Source organism: Rhinoraja longicauda, chromosome 18 (assembly GCF_053455715.1).
Source record: "Rhinoraja longicauda isolate Sanriku21f chromosome 18, sRhiLon1.1, whole genome shotgun sequence".
Lineage (NCBI taxonomy): Eukaryota > Metazoa > Chordata > Chondrichthyes > Rajiformes > Arhynchobatidae > Rhinoraja > Rhinoraja longicauda.
The window spans coordinates 28,076,541-28,099,886 of record NC_135970.1 but is presented as its reverse complement, the minus strand read 5'-3'; the positions used below and the strand labels follow the sequence as shown (position 1 = coordinate 28,099,886).

Here is a 23,346-nt window from a genome sequence, read left to right as displayed (position 1 = left end):
GCTAGCGAGGCTGGAGGGGGATCCACCGCCGGGGATGTGCACACATTCTCGGTGTCCGAGCATGAGGTGAGGTGGGCTCTGACGCGTGTGAACACGAGGAAAGCTGGAGGCCCAGATGGGCGAGTACTAAAGTCTTGTGCTACTCAGCTTGCTCCAGTACTCACCACAATATTCAACCTCTCCTTGGCAAAGTCCGTGGTCCCTGCATGCTTCAAAAGATCCATCATTGTACCGGTGCCAAAGAATGCCTCTCCAGCGTGTTTAAATGACTACCGACCGGTGGCCCTCACCTCGGTTGTCATGAAATGCTTTGAGAGGCTAGTCAAGAAGCACATCTGCGCCCTCCTTCCTCGCAACATGGACCCACTACAGTTCGCATACCGTCCGAACAGGTCCACGGATGATGCGGTCTCCCAGGTTCTACACACCGCTCTCTCTCATCTGGACAGCCAGGGGGGCTATGTGAGGATGCTGTTCATTGACTTTAGTTCAGCATTCAACACAATAGTCCCCAGCAGACTGGTTGAGAAGCTGCTGGAACTGGGGCTTAGCACCCCTCTGTGTGCCTGGGTCCTGGACTTTCTCACTGCCAGGCCCCAAGTGGTCAGGATGGGGGAACACACATCTAGCTCCCTCACCCTGAACATAGGATTCCCCCCAGGGCTGCGTCCTTAGCCCCCTACTGTACTCCCTGTACACACATGACTGTGGGGCCAGGTTCAGCTCAAACTCCATCATCAAGTTTGCTGATGACACTGTGGTGGTGGGCCGGATCTCCAACAACGATGAGAAGGCCTACCGGGAGGAGGTGGCTGATCTGGCACTCTGGTGTCAGGACAATAGCCTCCTCTTGAATGTCACTAAAACAAAGGAGCTGATTGTGGACTTCAGAAGGGCTAAACATCCAAGGACGTACATGCCACTGGAGATAAATGGGTCTATTGTGGATAGGGTGAGCAGTTTTAAATACTTGGGAGTCCGCATCGCAGAGGATCTGACGTGGGCAACGCACATTGCCGCACTGGTGGGTAAGGCTAAGCAGCGCCTTTACCACCTTAGACAACTGAGGAAATTCAGAGTGTCTCTGAGGATCCTTCATTGCTTCTACTCTGGGGCTGTAGAGAGCATCCTGTCCGGCAACATTACAGTCTGGTTTGGGAACAGCTCTGCCCAGGACAGGATGGCCTTGCAGAGAGTAGAGCGTTCGGCAGAACGCACCATGGGAACTACACTCGTCCCCCTGCAGGACCTATACATCAGGAGGTGCAGATCCAGAGCAAGCAAGATCATGAGGGACCCCTGCCACCCCAGTAACGGACTGTTCCAGATGCTACGATCAGGCAAACGCCTCCGCTGTCACGCTGTGAAAACGGAGAGGATGAGACGGAGCTTCTTCCCACAGGCCATCGGGACTGTCAACTTTTATAACCCCAGAGACTAAATTTTTGTCGACACTAATAGTAACTTATTAACTTTATTATATGCTGTAACTGTAATTCTTTTTGTGCACAACCCGCAGGCATTGCCACTTTCATTTCACTGCACATCGTGTATGTGTATGTGACAAATAAAATTTGACTGACTGACTGACTGACTTAAAGATAACTGAAATGATCTACAAGCTGTTGAAATTGTGTAGGAAAATAACTGCAGATGCTGGTTCAAATTGAAGGTAGACACAAAATGCTGGAGTAACTCAGCGGGTCAGGCAGCATCTCAGGAGAGAAGGAATGCGTGGCGTTTCGGGTTGAGATCCTTCTTCAGACTGAACTGAAGGGTCTTGACCCGAAACGTCACCCATTCCTTCTCTCCTGAGATGCTGTCTGACCCGCTGAGTTACTCCAGCATTTTGTGTCTACCTTCAAGCTGTTGAAAAATTGGTACATATGGTGCTTTCCTTTGCTATCTGAAATATAGAGTACAAGACCATGGAGCTAATACAACAATTGTACACAATACCAGATAGACTACAATTTGAGTGTTGCATAGAGTTCTGGTCATAACCTCACAGGGAAGATGAGAATGTATGAGAGAGGGCATCTAGGAGAATTGCCAGGACTAGAAATTTGTAACAACGAAGAGAAATTGGATTAAGCTTATAACAGAGGAGGCTGAAGGAAGACTTTAATTAGCATGCAAAATTATAAAGAGCGCAGATGGAGGGAAAGCCATTTCCCCTAGGGGGAAAAAAAACATAAGCCACAGATCAAAGTTAATTGCCAGTAAGATTAGAGTGCATTGAAGTAAGAAATATTTCACTCTGAAGATAGTAGAAGTCTTGAATTCAATGCTCAACAAACTGGTGCCCTAATCAATTGTAGAACATACTTCAAGAGCTTTGACTTGCAGAGTTATGGACCTAATGGTAGAATGTGGAATCAGGCTGGATGACAATTTTTCAACTGGCATAAACACAATTGGCCAAATTTTCCATAGTCTTATATATCTCTCATAAATTTTTCATAGTCTTACATATCACTGGTCCATAATTCCTTCTTCTGTTGCCCATTTTCAGTTTAGCATTTTGTAATAAAACAGATGTGTCAACAGTTCTCATAGTACTTCAACTGTGAATTCACAATTGTAGGTTTGTGCACTAGTGGTGGAAGGAATGACTGTTGGAATTGCAAGTAGGCACAATTTTTCACTGACCAGCATGCTACTTGGTTTAGTCACCCGCCCTCAAAGCCTCGCACACCCTCCACGAAGCCTTTAGACATTAGAGATACAGCGCAGAAACAGGCCCTTCGGCCCACCGAGTCCGCGCCAACTAGTGATCACCCCGTACACTAACACTATCCTACACACTAGGGAGAATTAAATTTTTTACCAAAGCCGATTAACCTGCAAACCTGTTTGTCTTTGGAGTGTGGGTGGAGAACGGAGCGCCTGGAAAAAAGTCATGCGGTCACCGGAAAGAATGTACAAACTCCATACAGACAGCACCCACATTCAAGATCGAACCCGCGTTGTGGCGCCGTAAGGAAGCAGCTCTATCGCTGCTCCAAAGGCTCTCGAGCCAAAGCATCGCACATCTCCACAAAACCCATCCAGCCAAAGCCTTACACACACACACTCCACAAAGTGTGGCAACATCCTCCACAAGCCGCCCTGCTAGTATCTGCCTTCCTTTTATATACCCACTCAGAGCAGTTACTACAGGATGCCAACAACTTCCTGCTGCAAAAATGAATACACCCGTATTCAGTGTGTGATGACCTTTAAAAGTCCCACTCTCATGGGGAGAAGAGCTGGACCCTTCTTTAAACTCTTTTTTTTGGGGGGGGGGAGGGGTGGGGGTGGATAAGAAAGCTGAGAAAAGTGGTGGAGGGGCAGGAGAAGGCCTGGCAAGTGATATGTATATATAGGTGGGAAGCGTTTCATTGGCAGATGGGTGGACGAAGGCGAGATGAAAAGAAGGCGAAAGGTTATAAAATAAGGAGAAAAGACGAGGTATGAGAAGAGGAGCAAATTGTGAAGTCAGAAGAAGGGATATAGGTTGAAGGGGACGGGGAGGGAGGGGTGAACATTGAACTCTCCAATTTTAGGTAACGTGATTTTAAAATAATGCCTTTGTTTTCCTCATTTTGCATGTTTTCTATAGTTTAAAATTATATAATCTGCTAGGATTATCATCTATCGAGCTCTGACAATCCACATTTGACTATTTGTTAAGAGCAAGACAATTGCAAATTTGGGTACTTGTTGACTTTTTAAAAATAGCTAAATTTCACCCCTCATTTTCCTGCACTCCAAGGACTAAAGTCCTAGCCGGCTCAACGTCTCCCTATAGATCAGGCCCTCTAGTCCTGGCAACATCCTCATAAATGTTCTCTGCAATCTTTCCAGTTTGACATCTTTCCTCCAACAGAGTGACCAAAAGTAAGCACAATACTGTAAACCCTCATTACTACAGACCTAACAGATTTTGGTTATAGCAGACAGACCTACTGACCACCCCCAGGCCAGGCTGCCGACACCAGCCCCTGCCTGTATCCCCTCCCTGGAATCTTCCAGGCTGGGCTACGCCGCCAGGCCGGGCAGCCTATGCCAGCTGTGGCCCGCACCGCCTCCCCGGCCGCTTCCAGGCTGGGCCGCTGATGCCATCCCTGCCTGCACCTCCGCCCTCGCCGCTTCCAGGCCGGGCTGCCATCTCCACCCCTGGCCAGCACCACCTCCCCGGCCGCTTCCACCCCAGCTCACACAGCTTCTTCGGCCACTTCCAGGTCAAGAATGCTACTGCCACTGACAACCCTTACCTGCAGTCAGGCTGCCCGGAGCCATGACCAATAACTCAGCTGATCTTCGCCTCTCCCCCGGCCCGCCAGCAGGCTGCACCCATTAACTTATCTGCATCCCAGGTCCAGTTCCAGACCTGAGGAAGGGTCTTGACTCGAAAAGTCACCTAGTTATGTTCTCCAGAGATGCTGCCGACCCGCTGAGTTACACCAGCACTTTGAGTTATTTTGTGTATTAATCAGCATCTGCAGTTACTTGTTTCTACTACTTATACAATGATAATCCTTTACTCGGTTTTAACAGACAATGAGCAATAACAGCGGACAATGAGCAATAATTCTCCCTTCCCGTTCCATGGTCCATTTTAACGAGGGTTTACTATACTCTAAATGTGGTCTCATCATGTCTTGTACAATTGTAACATAACCTCCCAATCACTTTACCCAATATTCTGACTGATAAAGGCCAATGTGCTGAAAGCCTTCTTGACCACCCTATCTACCCGTGACGCAACTTTCATCAAACTATCTACCTGCACTCCTAGATCCTTCCGCTCTACAATTGCTCCAAGCTCTGCCATTGATTGTGTAGGCCCTGCCCTGGTTAGATTTCCCAAAATGCAACATCTTGCACTTCTCTATATTAAATTCCATCCATCATTCCTCAGCCCACCTGCTCCAACGGTCGAGATCCTGCTACAATTTTTGAGAAAAGTGCACTCTGTTCAATACCACCCACTTTAGGATTCTACTCACAAGTAGAACATCCAACACGATATCCACTCTCATACAACTGCTCGTCATTTATGCCATTTTTAACTCCTATTTTCATTATAATCATGTTCTTTAGACTTTACAGATACAGTGTGGAAACAGGCCCCTTGGCCCACCGAGACCATGCCAACCAGCGATCACCAATGTACACCAGTACTATCCTACATACCAGGAATAATTTATAATTTTAAAGAAGCCAAAAAGCTCGGGTCTCTGGCACTGTGAGGCAGCAACTCTGTGCTGCGCATTGTGCCATCATTTCTCAACTTCAATCTTTAAGCTTGATTTAATATGTGTCATTCACCATTTGGTAAAATACCTGGAGATAACCTCCAGTCAACTCACCAAAATATCTTTTACTAGTATCCTATCTTCCATCGATTTGTTCACCTATTTCACATCCTTTTCAATCACCAGGACCACCAGTCATCATAAAATTAAAATTCCCTTATATCTTGAAATTAAAATACATTAATTATCAAACTTCAAAAAATTCACCAAGCAATAATTATTATTAATAATAATAATTATTGCTTGGACTGCCATTAAATCTCAATTTGATCTCTTGCAACATTGTATAAAATTTACTGAGCACATCACAGTGGGACAAGTTCATAAAAAGCTTAATTCAAATGATCTTCCTTGATTGTGGCGATAAAGCTGCAAACAGCAGAGCCAGTGGAGAAATGCTGAACCATCAATATCAATTTAGATATGTCCACATTAAGTTATACAGATTTAGAAATCATGAAGTTGCAAATAGTAGAGGATGCCATAGTTTTATCATAATTTTCCAAATTAAAAATGTGGTTATAAACTTTTTTTAAATATTTATGCAATTATCAATTTCCTCAAAAATATTTACAATAATAAATTCCCATGTCCAGGTTTATAAAGGAAACCAGCTTTTTTAATTTGTTATTCTGGTTAGTTTAGTTTAGGGATGCAGCGTGGGAACAGGCCCTTCGGCCTGCCGAGTACGCGCTGACCAATGATCACACATCCACTCGTTCTATATTATCCCAGTTTCACATCCTGCACACTAGGGGCCATTTATAGAAGCCAATTAACCTAAAAAACTGCATGTATTGGAATGTGGAAGGAAACTGGAGCACCCAGAGAAAACTCATGCAGTCACAGGGAGAACGTACAAACTCTGTACAGACAGCAACCGTAGTCAGGAACAAATCGGGTCTCTGGTGCTGTAGGGAAACAACTCTACCTCAGCGCTATTGTGCCGTCCCTGTGTTTACTTCCTTGCAACAAATATGATACAGTAGACAAAGACCCACTGAAACTTCATTAGTCCAACCATGCCTGTTACACACTATTAGCTATGCAGCAGAACATGGTTGGCTCATGATAAAATTAAACTGCCTTTGCATATCAATTATGTTAAATGCAAAACTGGATCAAGATTCATTCCTGTAATTACAGTCTGCCCTCAATATTATGGACCTCTTTATTACGGGTCTCGGTTTTCTCATGGCTGGAGCGTCCCCACAGTAATCAGACGCCACTGTCTCTTTAAGAACACAGGCTGCTAGTTACACTACAGGAAGCCACTGAAATTGACAAGCAATTTACATTTACTGTACAATTACGTGATTCAAAATGTTAAATTAAAAATATTATATATTTCATGTGGCAGATATGAAATTGTTTCTCATCCAATAACCCAATGGTGTATTTACCATAGACTTTATTATCAGGCCTTTATTCATTACCATTGTAAATAATTTAAACTTTTTGCAGTTACACTTGAACTCACCCCAAAGTCTTCCTCATTCTGCAATGGCCTTGAACGGAACAAACTTTTTTTCAGCAGGGGTTCCACCAGTGTCAGATAAATCATATAAAGCAGCAGCAAGCCCAGGATAGACAAATAAATAACAATCGTTACCTGCAGACAAGTTAGATTACATTATATAGGTATTTCTGCCAGTGCCAGGAGAATGACAGATCTTGAATGTTATGAAATAAACCTGACTCTACTGAAGCAAATTGGGAGGACTTAGAAAGGAAAGCTGCGAGATATCAACATGGTAATAATGAATATTTTGGGAAAGGCTGAAGGCAGTGAGCCCTCTGGTATAAGCTTCAAGAATTATCAGTCCTAATAACATTGCTACAGCCCTCATTGCCCCTAAAGGGAATATAAAAGGAGCAAAATGTCTCCAATCGGGACAAGATATTACCTGTCAAACAATCTTAATCCTGGGGTCCCACCAGAAATTATGCTGCCTACAATCATACAATAATAGTTTATCCCAGTAGAAGAACAATTAATGATCAGGAGTATTAGTTATTTAAGTCTGAAATTCAAAAAATGTTGAGAAGCAGGTGGAGCAAAAGGAGAGCGATATGTAGAGTGACCCAAAAATCAATGAGAAATTATCAGGAGCAGTAAACCCAACCTGAAATTAGTAAGTTTACTTAAAAAAGCAGTTTAGTTTCAACCATTAGAAGGTCTTGGATGTTGGGACTTCAGTCACATAAGGTGTACATCTCACAGTTGCCAGTGGGCATCACGTTTCACACCACCAAGCAAGTTCAAACAGTATAAAAAAAGTGAAAACTTTTAAATCTTTAGTTATATTAACTGTTTCCATTTAGCAATAACAAAGTTGCTTGCCTAAATATGCTATGTAGCAAGAAAAGGGAGAATTGAATGAAAAATAAGAAAGGATGTTCCCACTTATTACCACTAGATTATGCAATACATTTGATCTTCAAAAATGAATTATGCAAAACGTGTTATTGGGAAGAAAGCTTTTATGGCTTAAATGTTTAAAATACCTTAATTGTAACAGAGCTCCGTTCTTCATATCTGCACTCGCATCTTAAACAATAAGCTTCAACATCTTGGCCAGCAACTGGCATGGGAACAACAACGTGTAGGCAATCACTGAAAAAAAGACAACATTTTAATTCCATTCAAATATGCAAAAGTATTATAAATGTTTTCTTAGGGCCCTTATATTTGGTCCCTAGAGTAAATCTAAAATTAATGTTAGAACATAGAACAGTGCAGCAAAGGAACAAACCTTTCAGCCCACAATCTCTTTGCTGAACACAAGAACAAAATAATTTAATCTTATCTGCCTGCACACGATCCATAATTCCCTGCATGTTCATGTGCCTACCTAAAAGCCTCTTAAATGCCACTATCATATCTGCCTCCAACCCACCTCACTCCTGGCACAGCATTCCAGGCACCACCATCCTCTGTGTAAACAGACCTGTGTAAACTGATGTTGGATCAGAATAGTTTGAATTGTCAACATTGGATTTTTTTTTTCATAGAATCTATTTGAATTAAAATGAATAATTAGCAACCGTATAAAATATGTTTAATGCATTTCAGCAGTTTCAGTTTTTGCAAACCACACGCTACAGACTACAATTGCACTGTAAGTAGAAATCAGAAATGCTGCATAAATAAACCTTTTACTTTAGAAAAGTGGTATTATAGATTTAAAACCATTTAATATATATATTTTAATTCTATCACAAATGTCGTTAAGCATAGGTAAAAGAAGGCAGATATGAGCAAAATAGCAGATTATGCACGAGGAGCTGAATGTCCTTTTGTTCATATTCCTGGATACTCAGCACTATTATAGACCAGTATTAATAGGAATATTTAATTTGTTCAATTTTTATGTAATGCCTCCAAAAAGAACTGCTAACAAATGTTGGATTTTTCTACTGAACCCACTTGAATCTGAAAATGCAAAAAAAGGCTTCAAGATGGAGAAGTAAACCCTTATACAGTATAACATGGTAATTTTTCTCTTTGCAGATGAATGCTTCTGTTTTCGAACACCTGTGCCAGTAAAGGGCATCTCAATTGGCATCCGCAAGCAGCTTCATGTAGAGGAGCATAAATCAACATTCTTACCATCAAAATGCAGACCCTGAAAGATCTCAGTCAAAAATGTCAGCACTGGCTAAGTATTTGATTTTTTTAGTTAGAAATACAGTGTGGAAACAGAACCATCAGCCCATCGAGTCCGCACCGACCAACGATCACCCGTACACTAGTTCTATCCTATACACTCAGGACAATTTACAGAAGCCAATTAGTCTACAAACCTGCATGTCTTTGGAGTGTGGGAGGAAACTAGGGCACCCGGAGAAAACCCACGGGATCACAGGGAGAATGTACAAAATCCGTATAGATAACACCCATAGTTAGGATTGAGCCCGGGCCTCTGGTGCTGCCAGGCAGCAACTCTACCTTTGTGCCACTGATACTGAACTTTTCCACAACAGCAGGACAGTTATTTTGCACAGAGTGGTGGGTGCGTGGCACACACTGCCGGGGGGGGGGGGGGGGGGGGGGGGGAACGGTGGCACCAGTGACAATTTAGAGGCTCAATTGGCATCCACAAGCAGCTTCATGTGGAGGAGCATAATAATGATTGCAATAGCACCATCTGATGGCAACAGTTAAGAATAAGTTCTGTGTAAACATAACACAGATGTTACATTTTCACTTGCAAAGATGTCCCAAACACCTAGAAACTATTGTACACTGTGCCTGCTTCACCTGTTTGCGCCCATTTCTGGTTGAAACACCACCCGATTGACGGTTGTGGGTAGAATTATTTATTTTAAATACCACCCTCTGATCCATCGCAGTAATCCGATACAACAAACCAGTAGATGTGGGTTGGGGGTGGAGGGAGATTGGGAAGAAATAAGTAAGGGTCCATGTGGGGCAAGGGGAGAGAGGGGGAGCAAAAGAAAGGGAGGGGGGAAAGATGGGGATAAGGTTGTTAGTTACCTAAAATTGGAGAATTCAATGTTCATTCTGTTGTGTTGTAAGCTACCCAAGTCAAATATGAGGCAGTGTTCCCCCAGTTTGTATGTGGCCTCACTCTGGCAAAGGAGGTGGTTATCATTGTTAGCGACTGGGAGATTGACAGGCCTTGGTGCACCGAGTGCGTGTTCAGTGAAATGGTCGTTCAGTCTATGCTTGGTTTCACTGATGTACAGGAAGCCACATCAGGAACACCAGATACCATAGAAGAGGCTAGAGGAGATGCATAGAAACGTAGAAAATTGGTGCAGGAGGCCATTTAGCCCTTCGAGCCAGCACCGCCATTCATTGTGATCATGGCTGATTATCTACAATCAGTAACATGTGTCTGCCTTCTTCCCACATCCCTTGATTCCACTAGCCCCTAGAGCTCTACCTAACTCTCTTTTAAATTCATTAAGTGAATTGGCCTCCACTGCCTTCTGTGGCAGAGAACTCCACAAATTCACAACTCTCTGGGTGAAAAGGTTTCTTCTCACCTCAGTTTTAAATGGCCTCCCCTTTATTCTTAGACTGTGTCCCCTGGTTCTGGACTCCCCCAACATTGGGAACATTTTTCCTGCATCTAGCCTGTCTAGTCCTTTTATAATTTTATACGTCTCTATAAGATCCCCTCTCATCCTTCTAAACTCCAACGAATACAAGCTGAGTCTTTCCAATCTTTCCTTATATGACAGTCCCTCCATCCCTGGGATTAACCTCGTGAACCTTCACTGCACTGCCTCAATTGCAAGGTCATCCTTCCTCAAATTAGGAGACCAAAACTGCACACAATACTCCAGATGTGGTCTCACCAGGGCCCTATACAACTGCAGAAGGACTTCTTTGCTCCTGTACTCAAATCCTCTCGTTATGAAGGTCAACATGCCATTAGCTTTCTTCACTGCATGCTGTACCTGCACGCTTACTTTCAGTGACTGGTGTACAAGGACACCAAGGTCTCATTGCACTTCCCCTTTACCTAATCTGACACCATTGAGATAATAATCTGCCTCCTTATTTTTGCCGCCAAAGTGGATAACCTCACATTTACCTACATTATACTGCATCTGCCCACTCACTCAACCTGTCCAAGTCAGCCTGCAATCTAACATCCTCTTCGCAGTGACAGGTGACACTGCCACCCAGCTTTGCGTCATCCGCAAACTTGCTAGTGTTACTTCTAATTCCATCATCCAAATCATTAATATATATTGTAAATCGTTGCAGCCCCAGCACCGAGCCTTGCGGCACTCCACTCTCCACTGCCTGCCATTCTGAAAAGGACCCGTTTATTCCTACTCTTTGCTTCCTGTCTGCCAACCAATTCTCTATCCATATCAATACTACCCCCAATACCATGTGCTCTAATTTTGCTCACCAACCTCCCGTGTGGTACCTTATCAAAGGCTTTCTGAAAGTCTAGATACACTACATCCATTGGCTCTCCGAGATCTTCGGTTTCCTCCCACGCTCCAAAGACCTACAGGTTTGTAGGTTAATCGGTTTGGTATAAATATCAAATTGTCCCTAGTATGTGTAGGATAGTGTTAATATGCGGGGATCGCTGGTTGACACGGATCCGGTGGGAAGAAGGGCTTGTTTTCGCGCTGTATCTCTAAAGTAAACTGAACTAAAACTCGAACACTTTAATCACATTGGGGATGCACATCAAATCCCAACATTTCCTGTCAGCAAAAACAATGTGCTTCAGTTCCTACAGCCTGGAGCCAAGAGGCTAAGTGGTGAGAAGTATATTCCACAATAAAATTACCCCTCATCTCATCACAAGAGCAACGGCAGGCCAAGCAGACCCCTACATCACTGACCCCTACATCACTGACCCTGTACTGCAGCTAGGGCAACAGACCTTTAAGGTCAAGATAAGATGATATTTTTAAGAACTTGATACTTGAAAGCTGCAAAATGGCACCTGAAACATTGCAACCTTTTGGGTACTGCCTCAGAAGAAATTTACTCAATTGTTGCACTCTTTTACTTTTATATGATTGTGCTTATGTACAGTATGATTTTACTAGGTTAGATGCAAAACAATGCATTTCACTCTTTCTAGGTGCACGTGACAATAAAGTAACTACTACTATTCTACTACTGCATGGTTGCCATTTTTTGGCATAATTCACGCACATCTTGATATTATTATCATGTAAATGTGTCTTCTTGCCTCACCAGCAGAAATGATCTGCTGAGTAGAATCTTTGTTTTTACACAGTCAAACTAGTAGAAACAAACACTGCAGCAATTCCTCAAATAGAGATGAATGTAAGTGTCCCAACTCGGACATTGATATTTGTTCTCTGTAGTGTTTCTTCTGCTCTGCACACATCATTGCTAGGCCTGCCACTACTTAATGAATACAATCGCAGCATTTATGCAGCTGAAATGATTCTATCTCTCAGTTTGCGTTGATGAGGGTGGGGCGAGAAGACTAAGTCCACAAACATTCAATACACATCTCAACCTTTTTCTGCTTCCTTCTCTTCCCCCATTCCTTTCCTCCTAGTTTTCTGTCACCACCATGTAGGCCTTTTGGTAAATAATGTACTAATGAAAGATGCATTGTAGGTATTTCTCCTTTTTTCTTCAACTTTCATTATGTTACATCAAACTATAACAGTAGTTGATGCAAATACATAGTACACTAAAACAATAGGTGCAAGAGTAGGCCATTCGGCCCTTCGAGCCAGCACCACCATTCAATGTGATCATGGCTGATCATCCTCAATCAGTACCCCGTTCCTGCCTTCTCCCCATACCCCCTGACTCCGCTATCCTCAAGAGCTCTATCTAGTTCTCTCTTGAAAGTCTAAGCTACGTTTGAGGGCAATCCCACATCACAACCACTGAAATGGAAAGGAGCCACATACTGATCATGCCTGGCAAGAAAAGCAGATTTATTTACAAAAGAGTTGATTTTCTTAGCCACAAGAGCTAGTGGGTTTGTAACAACCAATTGACTGCATCCTGATCACTTTTACCAATACCACCTTATTTGATAAGATTTTTTTTAAACAAATTTAATTGCTTACACAGTTCCTTTCAGATTTGTACAACATTCTCTGGGATTATTAATCCAAGCCTCAATTACTGGGTCAAGTAAAATAAATTACTATTGGGAGTATCATGTAAAATTTGTTTATGCGCTCTTTGCCATCAAGAATATAACAACATCCAATTTGGGCAATCAGACAACACTTCCGCAGGAAAAGTATTAGAGTGTGAAAAGGCATAGAAAATGAACGTGGTTTACAGTTAACTCTCGCTGTAATGGACCATGAGGGGCGGAATGGTGCCCATTGCTGCAGATTGTTCATTAAAACCGAATAAGGTATTATCATAGTGTGTAGTTGGAACAAAGAACTGCAGATAATAGTCAATACACAAAAGAACACAAAATGTTGGAGTAACTCAGCAGGTCAGGCAGCATTGCTGGAGAACATGGATGGGTCTGAAGAAGGGTCTCGACCCAAAACGTCACCCATTCCTTCTCTCCAAAGATGCTGCCTATCCCACTGAGCTACCCCAACTTTTTGTGTCTCCCTTCACACTGATTCAGTCTGCTGAGTAAGGTCGCTTTACCTTAAAACTAGGTGCCAATACCGCTGATCTGCATTAGCAAGCCCTTCTTCACCCACCACACGGCCCAGTGACACTTTTGTTGCGGCTCATGTTGTAGCCCCTGGCAAGAGCGGTTTTGTCAGGTCACTGCCAGCAACAAAACACGCTCGGTCACTGCGGGGTTCCCTCCATTCTCAACTCTTGTCACTTCCAAGTTCGAGTGTGCCTGCTACTCCATGGCACAAAGAGGAGGCGGCGGCCATGGAACCGGTGGGGGGTTTGTAGAAGAGACCGAAGGGACGGAGCAACGGGAGGAGGAGGAATCGGTGGCAAAACCAATGGCCGACAGGAAGAAGTTTCAGCTGGTGAGAGGGGAGGGAGAACCACAGTGACCGAGCGCCTCTTGGCGGCAGAAGCCCCAAAAAAGCGTTCTCAGGGATACAACATAAGCTGCAACAGCAGCTGCGTCAACCGGACCACGCAGTTGGTGAAGAAAGGCTTGCTGGTGGTCCTTGCAAGCCGGGCGTTGTGTCGGAAGCCGGGGGCTCTAAGCATCCACGGTGGGGTTGCGAGCTGGGGATGGCATTGGCAGGTCCATCCATTATATTCAAAATCCGTTATAAAGAGGTCCATTAAAACGAGAGTCTACTGCATTTTCTGTTTAAGTATTAATAGATTCATTTTTGAGGCAAAACTATACTTACCAATCTTTCTGTGTTACATTTTTATTATAAATATGGCCTGCGTTTTCTTTGTATGGTGGACAAATGCACTTGCACCTGATATCATCAGAATTCTGCAAATGAACAGATGAATATTTAGGCCAGAATGGGAGTACACTTTTGTACAGTACATGATTTAAAACTATGATATATATCGAGTCAGCATGGATTTACGAAGGGGAAATCATGCTTGACAAATCTACTGGAATGTTTTGAGAATGTAACTAGGAAAATTGACAGGGGAGAGTCAGTGGATGTGGTGTACCTCGACTTTCAGAAAGCCTTCGACAAGGTCCCACATAGGAGATTAGTGGGCAAAATTAGAGCACATGGTATTGGGGGTAGGGTACTGACATGGATAGAAAATTGGTTGACAGACAGAAAGCAAAGAGTGGGGATAAATGGGTCCCTTTCGGAATGGCAGGCAGTGACCAGTGGGGTACCGCAAGGTTCGGTGCTGGGACCCCAGCTATTTACGATATATATTAATGACTTAGATGAAGGGATTAAAAGTACCATTAGCAAATTTGCAGATGATACTAAGCTGGGGGGGTAGCGTGAATTGTGAGGAAGATGCAATAAGGCTGCAGGGTGACTTGGACAGGTTGTGTGAGTGGGCGGATACATGGCAGATGCAGTTTAATGTAGATAAGTGTGAGGTTATTCACTTTGGAAGTAAGAATAGAAAGGCAGATTATTATCTGAATGGTGTCAAGTTAGGAGGAGGGGGAGTTCAACGAGATCTGGGTGTCCTAGTGCATCAGTCACTGAAAGGAAGCATGCAGGTACAGCAGGCAGTGAAGAAAGCCAATGGAATGTTGGCCTTCATAACAAGAGGAGTTGAGTATAGGAGCAAAGAGGTCCTTCTACAGTTGTACCGGGCCCTGGTGAGACCGCACCTGGAGTACTGTGTGCAGTTTTGGTCTCCAAATTTGAGGAAGGATATTCTTGCTATTGAGGGCGTGCAGCATAGGTTCACTAGGTTAATTCCCGGAATGGCGGGACTGTCGTATGTTGAAAGGCTGGAGCAATTAGGCTTGTATACACTGGAATTTAGAAGGATGAGGGGGGATCTTATTGAAACATATAAGATAATTAGGGGATTGGACACATTAGAGGCAGGAAACATGTTCTCAATGTTGGAGTCCAGAACAAGGGGCCACAGTTTAAGAATAAGGGGTAGGCCATTTAGAACAGAGATGAGGAAGAACTTTTTCAGTCAGAGAGTGGTGAAGGTGTGGAATTCTCTGCCTCAGAAGGCAGTGGAGGCCAGTTCGTTGGATGCTTTCAAGAGAGAGCTGGATAGAGCTCTTAAGGATAGCGGAGTGAGGGGGTATGGGGAGAAGGCAGGAACGGGGTACTGATTGAGAGTGATCAGCCATGATCGCATTGAATGGCGGTGCTGGCTCAAAGGGCTGAATGGCCTACTCCTGCACCTATTGTCTATTGTCTTATCACCTACTATTTAGTACATAACTACAATTAAGAAATAAATGTCTATTCTGAAATATTCCATGTGAGGACTATCGCAAATATATCTTTCCACGGAAAAAAATCCTACTGCACATCACACTCCAAAACTGTGAACTACCCCAATTGTCTTTCCAACAGGAAAGAAGTTTAGCATTTACAATCTTTAGAATTAGATTACCTTACATACATGTACAATGTAGAATCATTGAAATGCAGCACATTATTTTGTCTAATGGTCTCATGGCTAGGTCCTCGAAAGAGCTCTCCAACTACTTTGCCCTGTATTTTGCAAATACATATCTTTCAAGAAAATGAGCCAAGTTTGGGATTTGATATTTTAGTCTTCATTGTTCCTGAACTGGAAATTGGAGATGGAGGTAACAGTTTAGCAAGAGCAGTGAAACCTGAAAGAGAGATTTCTCAAAGACCAAGACAGTAGATGTTGGGATTCGGGGAGATATTTCTCAAGCTGCGGTAGGAGCAGCCAAAAAATAGATTTGTCAGCTGAAGTTGTTTACCAACAAGCTGTTGACTTTGGGACTATGTGGACTCTGCAAGGCAGAACAGAGACAAAGTAGCATAATTGGCTTCCAATTGAGACAAAGTTATTTGGTCTCATCCTATCAAAGGTATTGCCTTTGTTCTATCCACCACTCCCCAGCTTCTTTGTTACTGAAAACTTGCTTTCACTCTTTTTCCAGTTCAGACGATGAAACTTGGACCTGAAATGTGAACTCTGTCTTTTCACATCTGCTGCTTGACCTGCTAAGTGTTTCTGGCATTTTCACTTTTTACAGCAAGTTTTCTAAACCCGAAACTCAGAAGCTTTACCACAATTTGCAGCAGCAATCTCTATCATTATTATCCCAGCAAGACCTGCTGTCACAGTAAGATATGATTAGTTCTTTGAATCAGGAAATGGCAGATATCTCAAAATCCTAAATCAAAACAAAAAACACTGTAAATGCTCAACAGGCCAGACAATATACAGTACCCTCCATAATGTTTGGAACAAAGACCCATCATTTATTTATTTGCCTCTGTACTCCACAATTTGAGATTTGTAATAGAAAAAAATCACATGTGGTTAAAGTGCACATTTGTCAGATTATAGTAGAGTATTTTTATACATTTTGGTTTCACCATGTAGAAATTACAGCTGTGGTTATACATAGTTCCCCATTTCGGGCACCATAATGTTTGGGACACATAGCTTCACGGGTGTTTGTAATTGTTCAGGTGTGTTTAAATGCCTCCTTAATGCAGATATAAGAGAGCTCTTAGCACCTAATCTTTTATCCAGTCTTTCCATCACTTTGGAAACTTTTATTGCTGTTTATCAACACGAGGACCAAAGTTGCACCAATGAAAGCTAAAGAAGCCATTATGAGACTGAGAAACAAGAATAAAACTGTTAGAGACATCAGCCAAACCAAAATCAGCTTATAAATCACAAAGGGACTGGCAGGCCAAAGAAGACCTTCACAGCTGATGACAGAAGAATTCTCCATAATAAAGAAAAATCCCCAAACACCTGTCCGACAGATCAGAAACACTCTTCAGGAGACAGGTGTGGATTTGTCAATGACCACTGTCCGCAGAAGACTTCATGAACAGAAATACAGAGGCTACACTGCAAGATGAAAACCACTGGTTAGCCACAAAAATAAGAAGGCCAGATTACAGTTTGCCAAGAAGTACTGAAAAGAGCAACCACAGTTCTGGAAAAAGGTCTTGCAGACAGATAAGACGAAGATTAACATATCAGAGTGATGGCAAGAGCAAACTATGGAGGAGAGAAGGAACTGCCCGAGATCCAAAGAATACCACCTCATCTGTGAAACACAGTGGTGGGGGTGTTATGGCCTGGGCATGTATGGCTGCTGAAGGTACTGGCTCACTTATCGTCATTGATGATACAACTGCTGATGGTAGCAGCATAATGAATTCTGAAGTGTATAGACACATCCTATCTGCTCAAGTTCAAACAAATGCCTCAAAACTCATTGGCCGGTAGTTCATTCTACAGCATGACAATGATCCCAAACATACTGCTAAAGCAACAAAGAAGTTTTTCAAAGCTAAAAAAATGGTCAATTCTTGAGTGGCCAAGTCAATCACCCGATCTGAACCCAATTGAGCATGCCTTTTATATGCTGATGAGAAAACTGAAGGGGACTAGCCCCCAAAACAAGCATAAGCTAAAGATGGCTGCAATACAGGCCTGGTAAAGCATCACCAAAGACACCCAGCAACTGGTGATGTCCATGAATCACAGACTTCAAGCAGTCATTGCATGCAAAGGATAAGCAACAAAATACTAAACATGACTACTTTCATTTACATGACATTGCTGTGTCCCAAACATTATGGTGCCCTGAAATGGGGGGACTATGTATAAACACTGTTGTAATTTCTACATGGTGAAACCAAAATATATAAAAATACCCTTTATTAAAATCAGACAAAGTGCACTTTAACCACATTTATTTTTTTCTATTACAAATCTCAAATTGTGGAGTACAGAGGCAAATAAATAAATGATGGGTGTTTGTCTCAAACATTATGAAGGGCACTGTATCTGGAAAGAGAAACATTAATGGTTCTCATCTCAGGAGAGGCAAATAAAACAACAATGATGGATCAGCCTATGCCTTAAATCAAAAAGGAATGCATGAACATTGAGATTATGGAATAGGTGTGTAACTGGAGGAAGGGAGGGAAGGAATCATTAATATTATAAAATAAATATCGAAAGAAAAAATACTCAAAGACTCAATTAATAAAGCCTTTGAATATAACGCGGATTGATTCCCCTCTCATCCGGATCACAGTGTCTGATAAATCTTACACTTGTATTATTGAAAAATACCCTTTTCAAAGGTTGTGTTCTAAACAATCTACCGGATTTTTTAGAAAATAAAAAACAAGTCTTCAGTCTGAAGAAGGGTCTCGACCCGAAACGTCACCCATTCCTTCTCTCCACAGAGATGCTGCCTGTCCCGCTGTGTTACTCCAGCGTTTTGTGTCTACCTTCGATTTAAACCAGCATCTGCAGTTTTCTTTCCTACAAAACAAGTACTGTCGCCGCACAACTACAAGCCGTGAGCTTTCGAGAGGTTTTAATGAAGGGTATCGACGCTATCAATTGTATTTCCCCGTTTCCACGGACAGCCTGCCCCGCTAAATGCCTCCAGCATTTTAGTTTTTATTTCAGATTTCCTGATTTATGTGGGGGAGGGAGGGGGGGGGGGGGGTGTTGCTTTCTGTCAACCAGCGGCGCCGAGAGGCCCGGCCTGGCCTGGCCGCCGTCCGGGAGAAGCGGGAGCGGACGGGGCCGGGGCCCAGAGCGATGCCAGAGGCCCTTCTCCGCACTCCCTACCTCGTTCTCCTCGCTCCTCGTCAGCACAACCAGACACAGCGGCAGCAGCAGGAAAGGCCAAAGCCAACAACTTCTCGCCATTCCCCTCTCCGCCCTTCTCACGATCCGGTTTGATATGTGTATGTGTGTGTGTGTGTGTGTGTGTGTGTGTGTGTGTAAAAAAAACCCCTAGCGTTTCCCTGGTAACCTGCAGCCGATCTGGAGAAAAATGGCGACCGGGACCACGGTTGGTCCGTCACTCGCCGGGCACCCCCACTGAGCAGTCGCAGCATCTGCGTTCCGAGACCGATGGATCCGATCCAAAAATAATTATGCCCCGTGTTAGTAATAGACAAATCTGCGTCTATTTTGGTTTTTTTTCTTTTCATTCATTGTTTTATTGCCTAATGTTGGGGTAAAGAGAAGCGTGGATGCTACGAGTTTCATATTGTTGTTTGCGGCAGGTGTGGCACACGCATTGAAGCCCGGAGTACGTCATTATTCCACCATTGAACCAATGAACTATTCTACATTCCCGTAACCCCGTCTGCTTATAATCTGTCGTTTTCACACCTTATCCTTCCATAGAGAGAGCTAGATACTCTTAAGGATAGCGGAGTCAGGGGGTATAGGGAGAAGGCAGGAACAGGGTACTGATTGAGAATGATCAACCATGATCACATTGAATGGTGGTGCTGGCTCGAAGGGCCGTATGGCCTATTCCTATTGTCTATTGTTTATCTCTAGACTCTCCCCTGACTCTCAGTCTGAAGAAGGGTCTCGACCCAAAACGTCAAGTCAAGTCAAGTCAATTTTATTTGTATAGCACATTTAAAAACAACCCACGTTGACCAAAGTGCTGTACATCTGATTAGGTACTAAGGAAAAAAATGAAACATACAGTAGTACACAAACATAACAGCACATACAAACACAGTTCACAGCGCCTCCTCAATGAGCCTCAAACGCTAGGGAGTAGAAATAGGTTTTGAGCCTGGACTTAAAGGAGTCGATGGAGGGGGCAGTTCTGATGGGGAGAGGGATGCTGTTCCACAGTCTAGGAGCTGCAACCGCAAAAGCGCGGTCACCCCTGAGCTTAAGCCTAGACCGCGGGATAGTAAGTAGCCCCAAGTCGGCCGACCTGAGGGACCTGGAGTTAGAGAGGTGGGTTAGAAGATTTTTGATGTAGGGGGGGGGGGAATGTCCATTTAGGGCTTTATATGTGAATAGGAGGAGCTTGAAGTTGATTCTGTACCGTACAGGGAGCCAGTGGAGAGAGGCCAGAATCAACGTGATGTGGTCCCTTTTACGGGTACCCGTCAGGAGTCTCGCTGCGGCGTTTTGGACCAGTTGCAGGCAGGACAGGGATGATTGGCTGATCCCAGTGTATAGGGAGTTGCAGTAGTCTAGGCGGGAGGAAATGAAAGCGTGAATGATTTTTTCAGTGTCGTCGAATTGGAGGAAAGGTTTGATTTTAGCTATGGTACGAAGTTGGAAGAAGCTAGCTTTTACCACAGCGTTGACTTGCTTGTCAAATTTTAATGCAGAGTCAAATATCACGCCGAGGTTTTTGACATGCGGTTTGACTAGGCAGGATAGGCTTCCAAGACTGCCTGTTATCGATTTGATGGAGTCAGGGGGGCCGAATAGGATGACCTCAGACTTGCTCTCGTTTAATTGGAGGAAGTTCTGTGCCATCCAACATTTTATGTCCTCAAGGCAGTGTAAGAGGCTGTTTAAATTTGACTGGTTGTTGGGTTTCAGGGGGAGGTAAAGCTGAGTGTCATCGGCATAGCAGTGGAAAGAAATGCCGTGCCTTTGAATGATTTGGCCAAGGGGGAGCATGTATAGAGAGAAGAGAATGGGGCCTAGGATGGAGCCTTGTGGAACTCCACAGGAGAGGCTAGCTGGAGAAGAGGAATAACTGCCTATGTTGATGGCGAAACTCCTATCTTTGAGGTAGGAAACGAACCAGCTCAGGGCAGTGCCATCAATGCCAACCGCGTACCGGAGATGGTCAATAAGGATGGTGTGGTCCACTGTATCGAACGCTGCGCTGAGGTCGAGAAGGAGCAGGATTGCACAGTCGCCGTTGTCGATGGCGAGAAGTAGGTCGTTGTGTACCTTCAACAAGGCAGACTCTGTGCTGTGGTGGGCTCTGAAACCTGACTGGAAACTTTCCAGGATGGTGTTTTGGTGTAGGTAGGGCACTAATTGGTTCAGAATTGCCTTTTCAAGGACTTTTGACAGGAATGGCAGTTTGGAAATGGGTCTGTAGTTGCTAGGCAAGGTGGGGTCGAGGTTAGGTTTTTTCAGTAGGGGCTGGACCACCGCGTGCTTGAAACAGGTTGGAACAGTGCCAGTGGCCAGAGAACTGTTGATAATAGAGAGGATTCTAGGACCGGCTATTGCAATGACACCCTTCAGAAGGGCAGTGGGGGCAGGATCAGGGGGGCAGGTTGCAGGTTTCATAGCGGAGACAAGCTTTGCAAGGGAGGATAGAGTGATGGGTTGGAAACAGTCCAATTTAGATGAACAGACCAGTGAGACAGCTAGGTCACGGGTGGGAGGGGAAATGTTCATTCTAATGTTCTCAACTTTGCTGGTGAAAAATTTAGCGGATTCTTCGCACTTAGCAGGGGACCCAACTAAGCTGGTACTGGGGGCGGGACATATGGCAGAGGTAATTGTGCTAAATAGGACCTTGGAGTTATGAGAGTTTTTGGAGATAAGGTCGGAGAAGTATTGTGCTCTAGCAGACGTTACTGCTTCCTGGTATTTGAGAAGATTGTTTCTCAGAATTTCGAAGGAAATTTGAAGCTTGTCACATTTCCACCTCCGTTCTGATTTTCTGCACTCCCTTCTTAGGGCTTTGGTGGTGTCATTGAGCCAAGGCCGTCCTTTGGGCTTAGGCTTTTTCATTTTAAGGGGAGCGATAGAATCCAGGATGGAAGAGCAAGTGATATTAAATATCATCCATCCTTCTCTATCACTTGCAGGAGCATCCAACAGGCCTATAACCACAATACCCATAGAGAACACAATAAACAAAAGAAGGTTCAAAAAGGTTAAAAAAAACAATAAGTGCAAGACAAAAGCTCGGAGAAACACTTGTAACCAAGATAGTACATGGTTCATATTTTAGTTGGTGTTTGTGGTATTCAAGAGCCTGATGGTCGTCAGAAGAAGTTGTTCTTTAAGAGTCAAGAGTTTTATTATCATGTGTCCCATATAGAACAATGAAATTCTTATTTGCATCAGCACAACAGAATGTGTAAACATAGTGCACTGTAAACAGTATAATAAACAAGAAAAATAGTTCAGTGTGTGTATAGATACATGTGTACACACACGTATAAACACACATCCACACAGACATATACAGTATATATATACACACACACACAGTAGTTCAGTGTGTGTGTGTAAATATATATATATATATATATATATATATATATATATATATATATATATATATATATATATACACATAAAAAATAAAATAATAGTCTATGTAGTTCAGAGATTTGAGTTTGTAGAGTTTAATAGCCTGATGGCTGAGGGAAGAAGCTGTTCCTGACCCAGGATGTTACAGTTTTCAGGCTCCTGTATCTTCTTCCCAATGGCAGGGGTGAAAAAGGTGTGTGGCCAGGGTGGTATGGGTCTCTGATGATGCTGGCTGCCTTTTCGAGGCAGCGACTCTGGTGAATCCCTTTGATGGTGGGGAGGTCAGAGCCGGTGATAGACTGGGCAATGTTCACAACTTTTTGCAGTCTTCCTCACTCCTGTACATTCAAGTTGCTGAACTAGGCCGCGATGCACCCAGTCAATATGCTCCCTACTGGACACCTGTAGAAGTTCATGAGAATCCTCTCTGACATACCGAATCTCCACAATCTTCTCAGGCAGTAGAAGCATTGATGGGCTTTCTTTATAATTGCATTAGTGTGCTGGGTCCAGGAAAGATCTTTAGAAATATGCATGTCCAGGAATTTGAAGCTTTTGACTCTCTCCACCATCATCCCTTTGACATAGACAGGTTTGTGGGTCCTTATCCTTCCTCTCCCAAAGTCCACAATCAGTTCCTTGGTCTTACTGACATTGAGAGAAAGGTTGTTGTGCTAGCACCATTTGGCCAATCGATCGATCTCACTTCTATATTCTGACTCATCATCATCTGCAATTTGTTCAACAATGGTGGTGTCGTCAGTGAACTTGAGGAGTTCGCTCGGTGTCCGGCTACACAGTCGGAGTATAGAGTGAATAAAGCAGGGGGCTGAGCGCAATGCCTTGAGGTGCCCTCATCCTCCTGTACTCCAAGGAATAAAGTCCTAGCCTGCTCAACCTTTCCCTACAGGCCTTCGAATCTTGGCAACATCTTCATAAATC

The 23,346-nt window shown here is 43.6% G+C and overlaps 1 protein-coding gene across 1 annotated transcript in view; it reads right to left on the bottom strand.

Annotated features, from left to right (window-relative positions):
• Positions 1-19,165, bottom strand: part of tmem9b (TMEM9 domain family, member B) — a 33,036-nt gene extending 13,871 nt beyond the window's left edge. The window contains exons 1-4 of the mRNA XM_078415394.1: positions 18,976-19,165; positions 14,103-14,194; positions 7,812-7,920; positions 6,784-6,915 (exon numbers count right to left, since the gene is read on the bottom strand). Of these exons, the coding sequence (XP_078271520.1) occupies positions 6,784-6,915; positions 7,812-7,920; positions 14,103-14,194; positions 18,976-19,056 (414 nt within the window). The 5' untranslated portion in view covers positions 19,057-19,165. The remainder of the gene's footprint in view (positions 1-6,783; positions 6,916-7,811; positions 7,921-14,102; positions 14,195-18,975) is intronic.
• Positions 19,166-23,346: the final 4,181 nt, after the last annotated feature.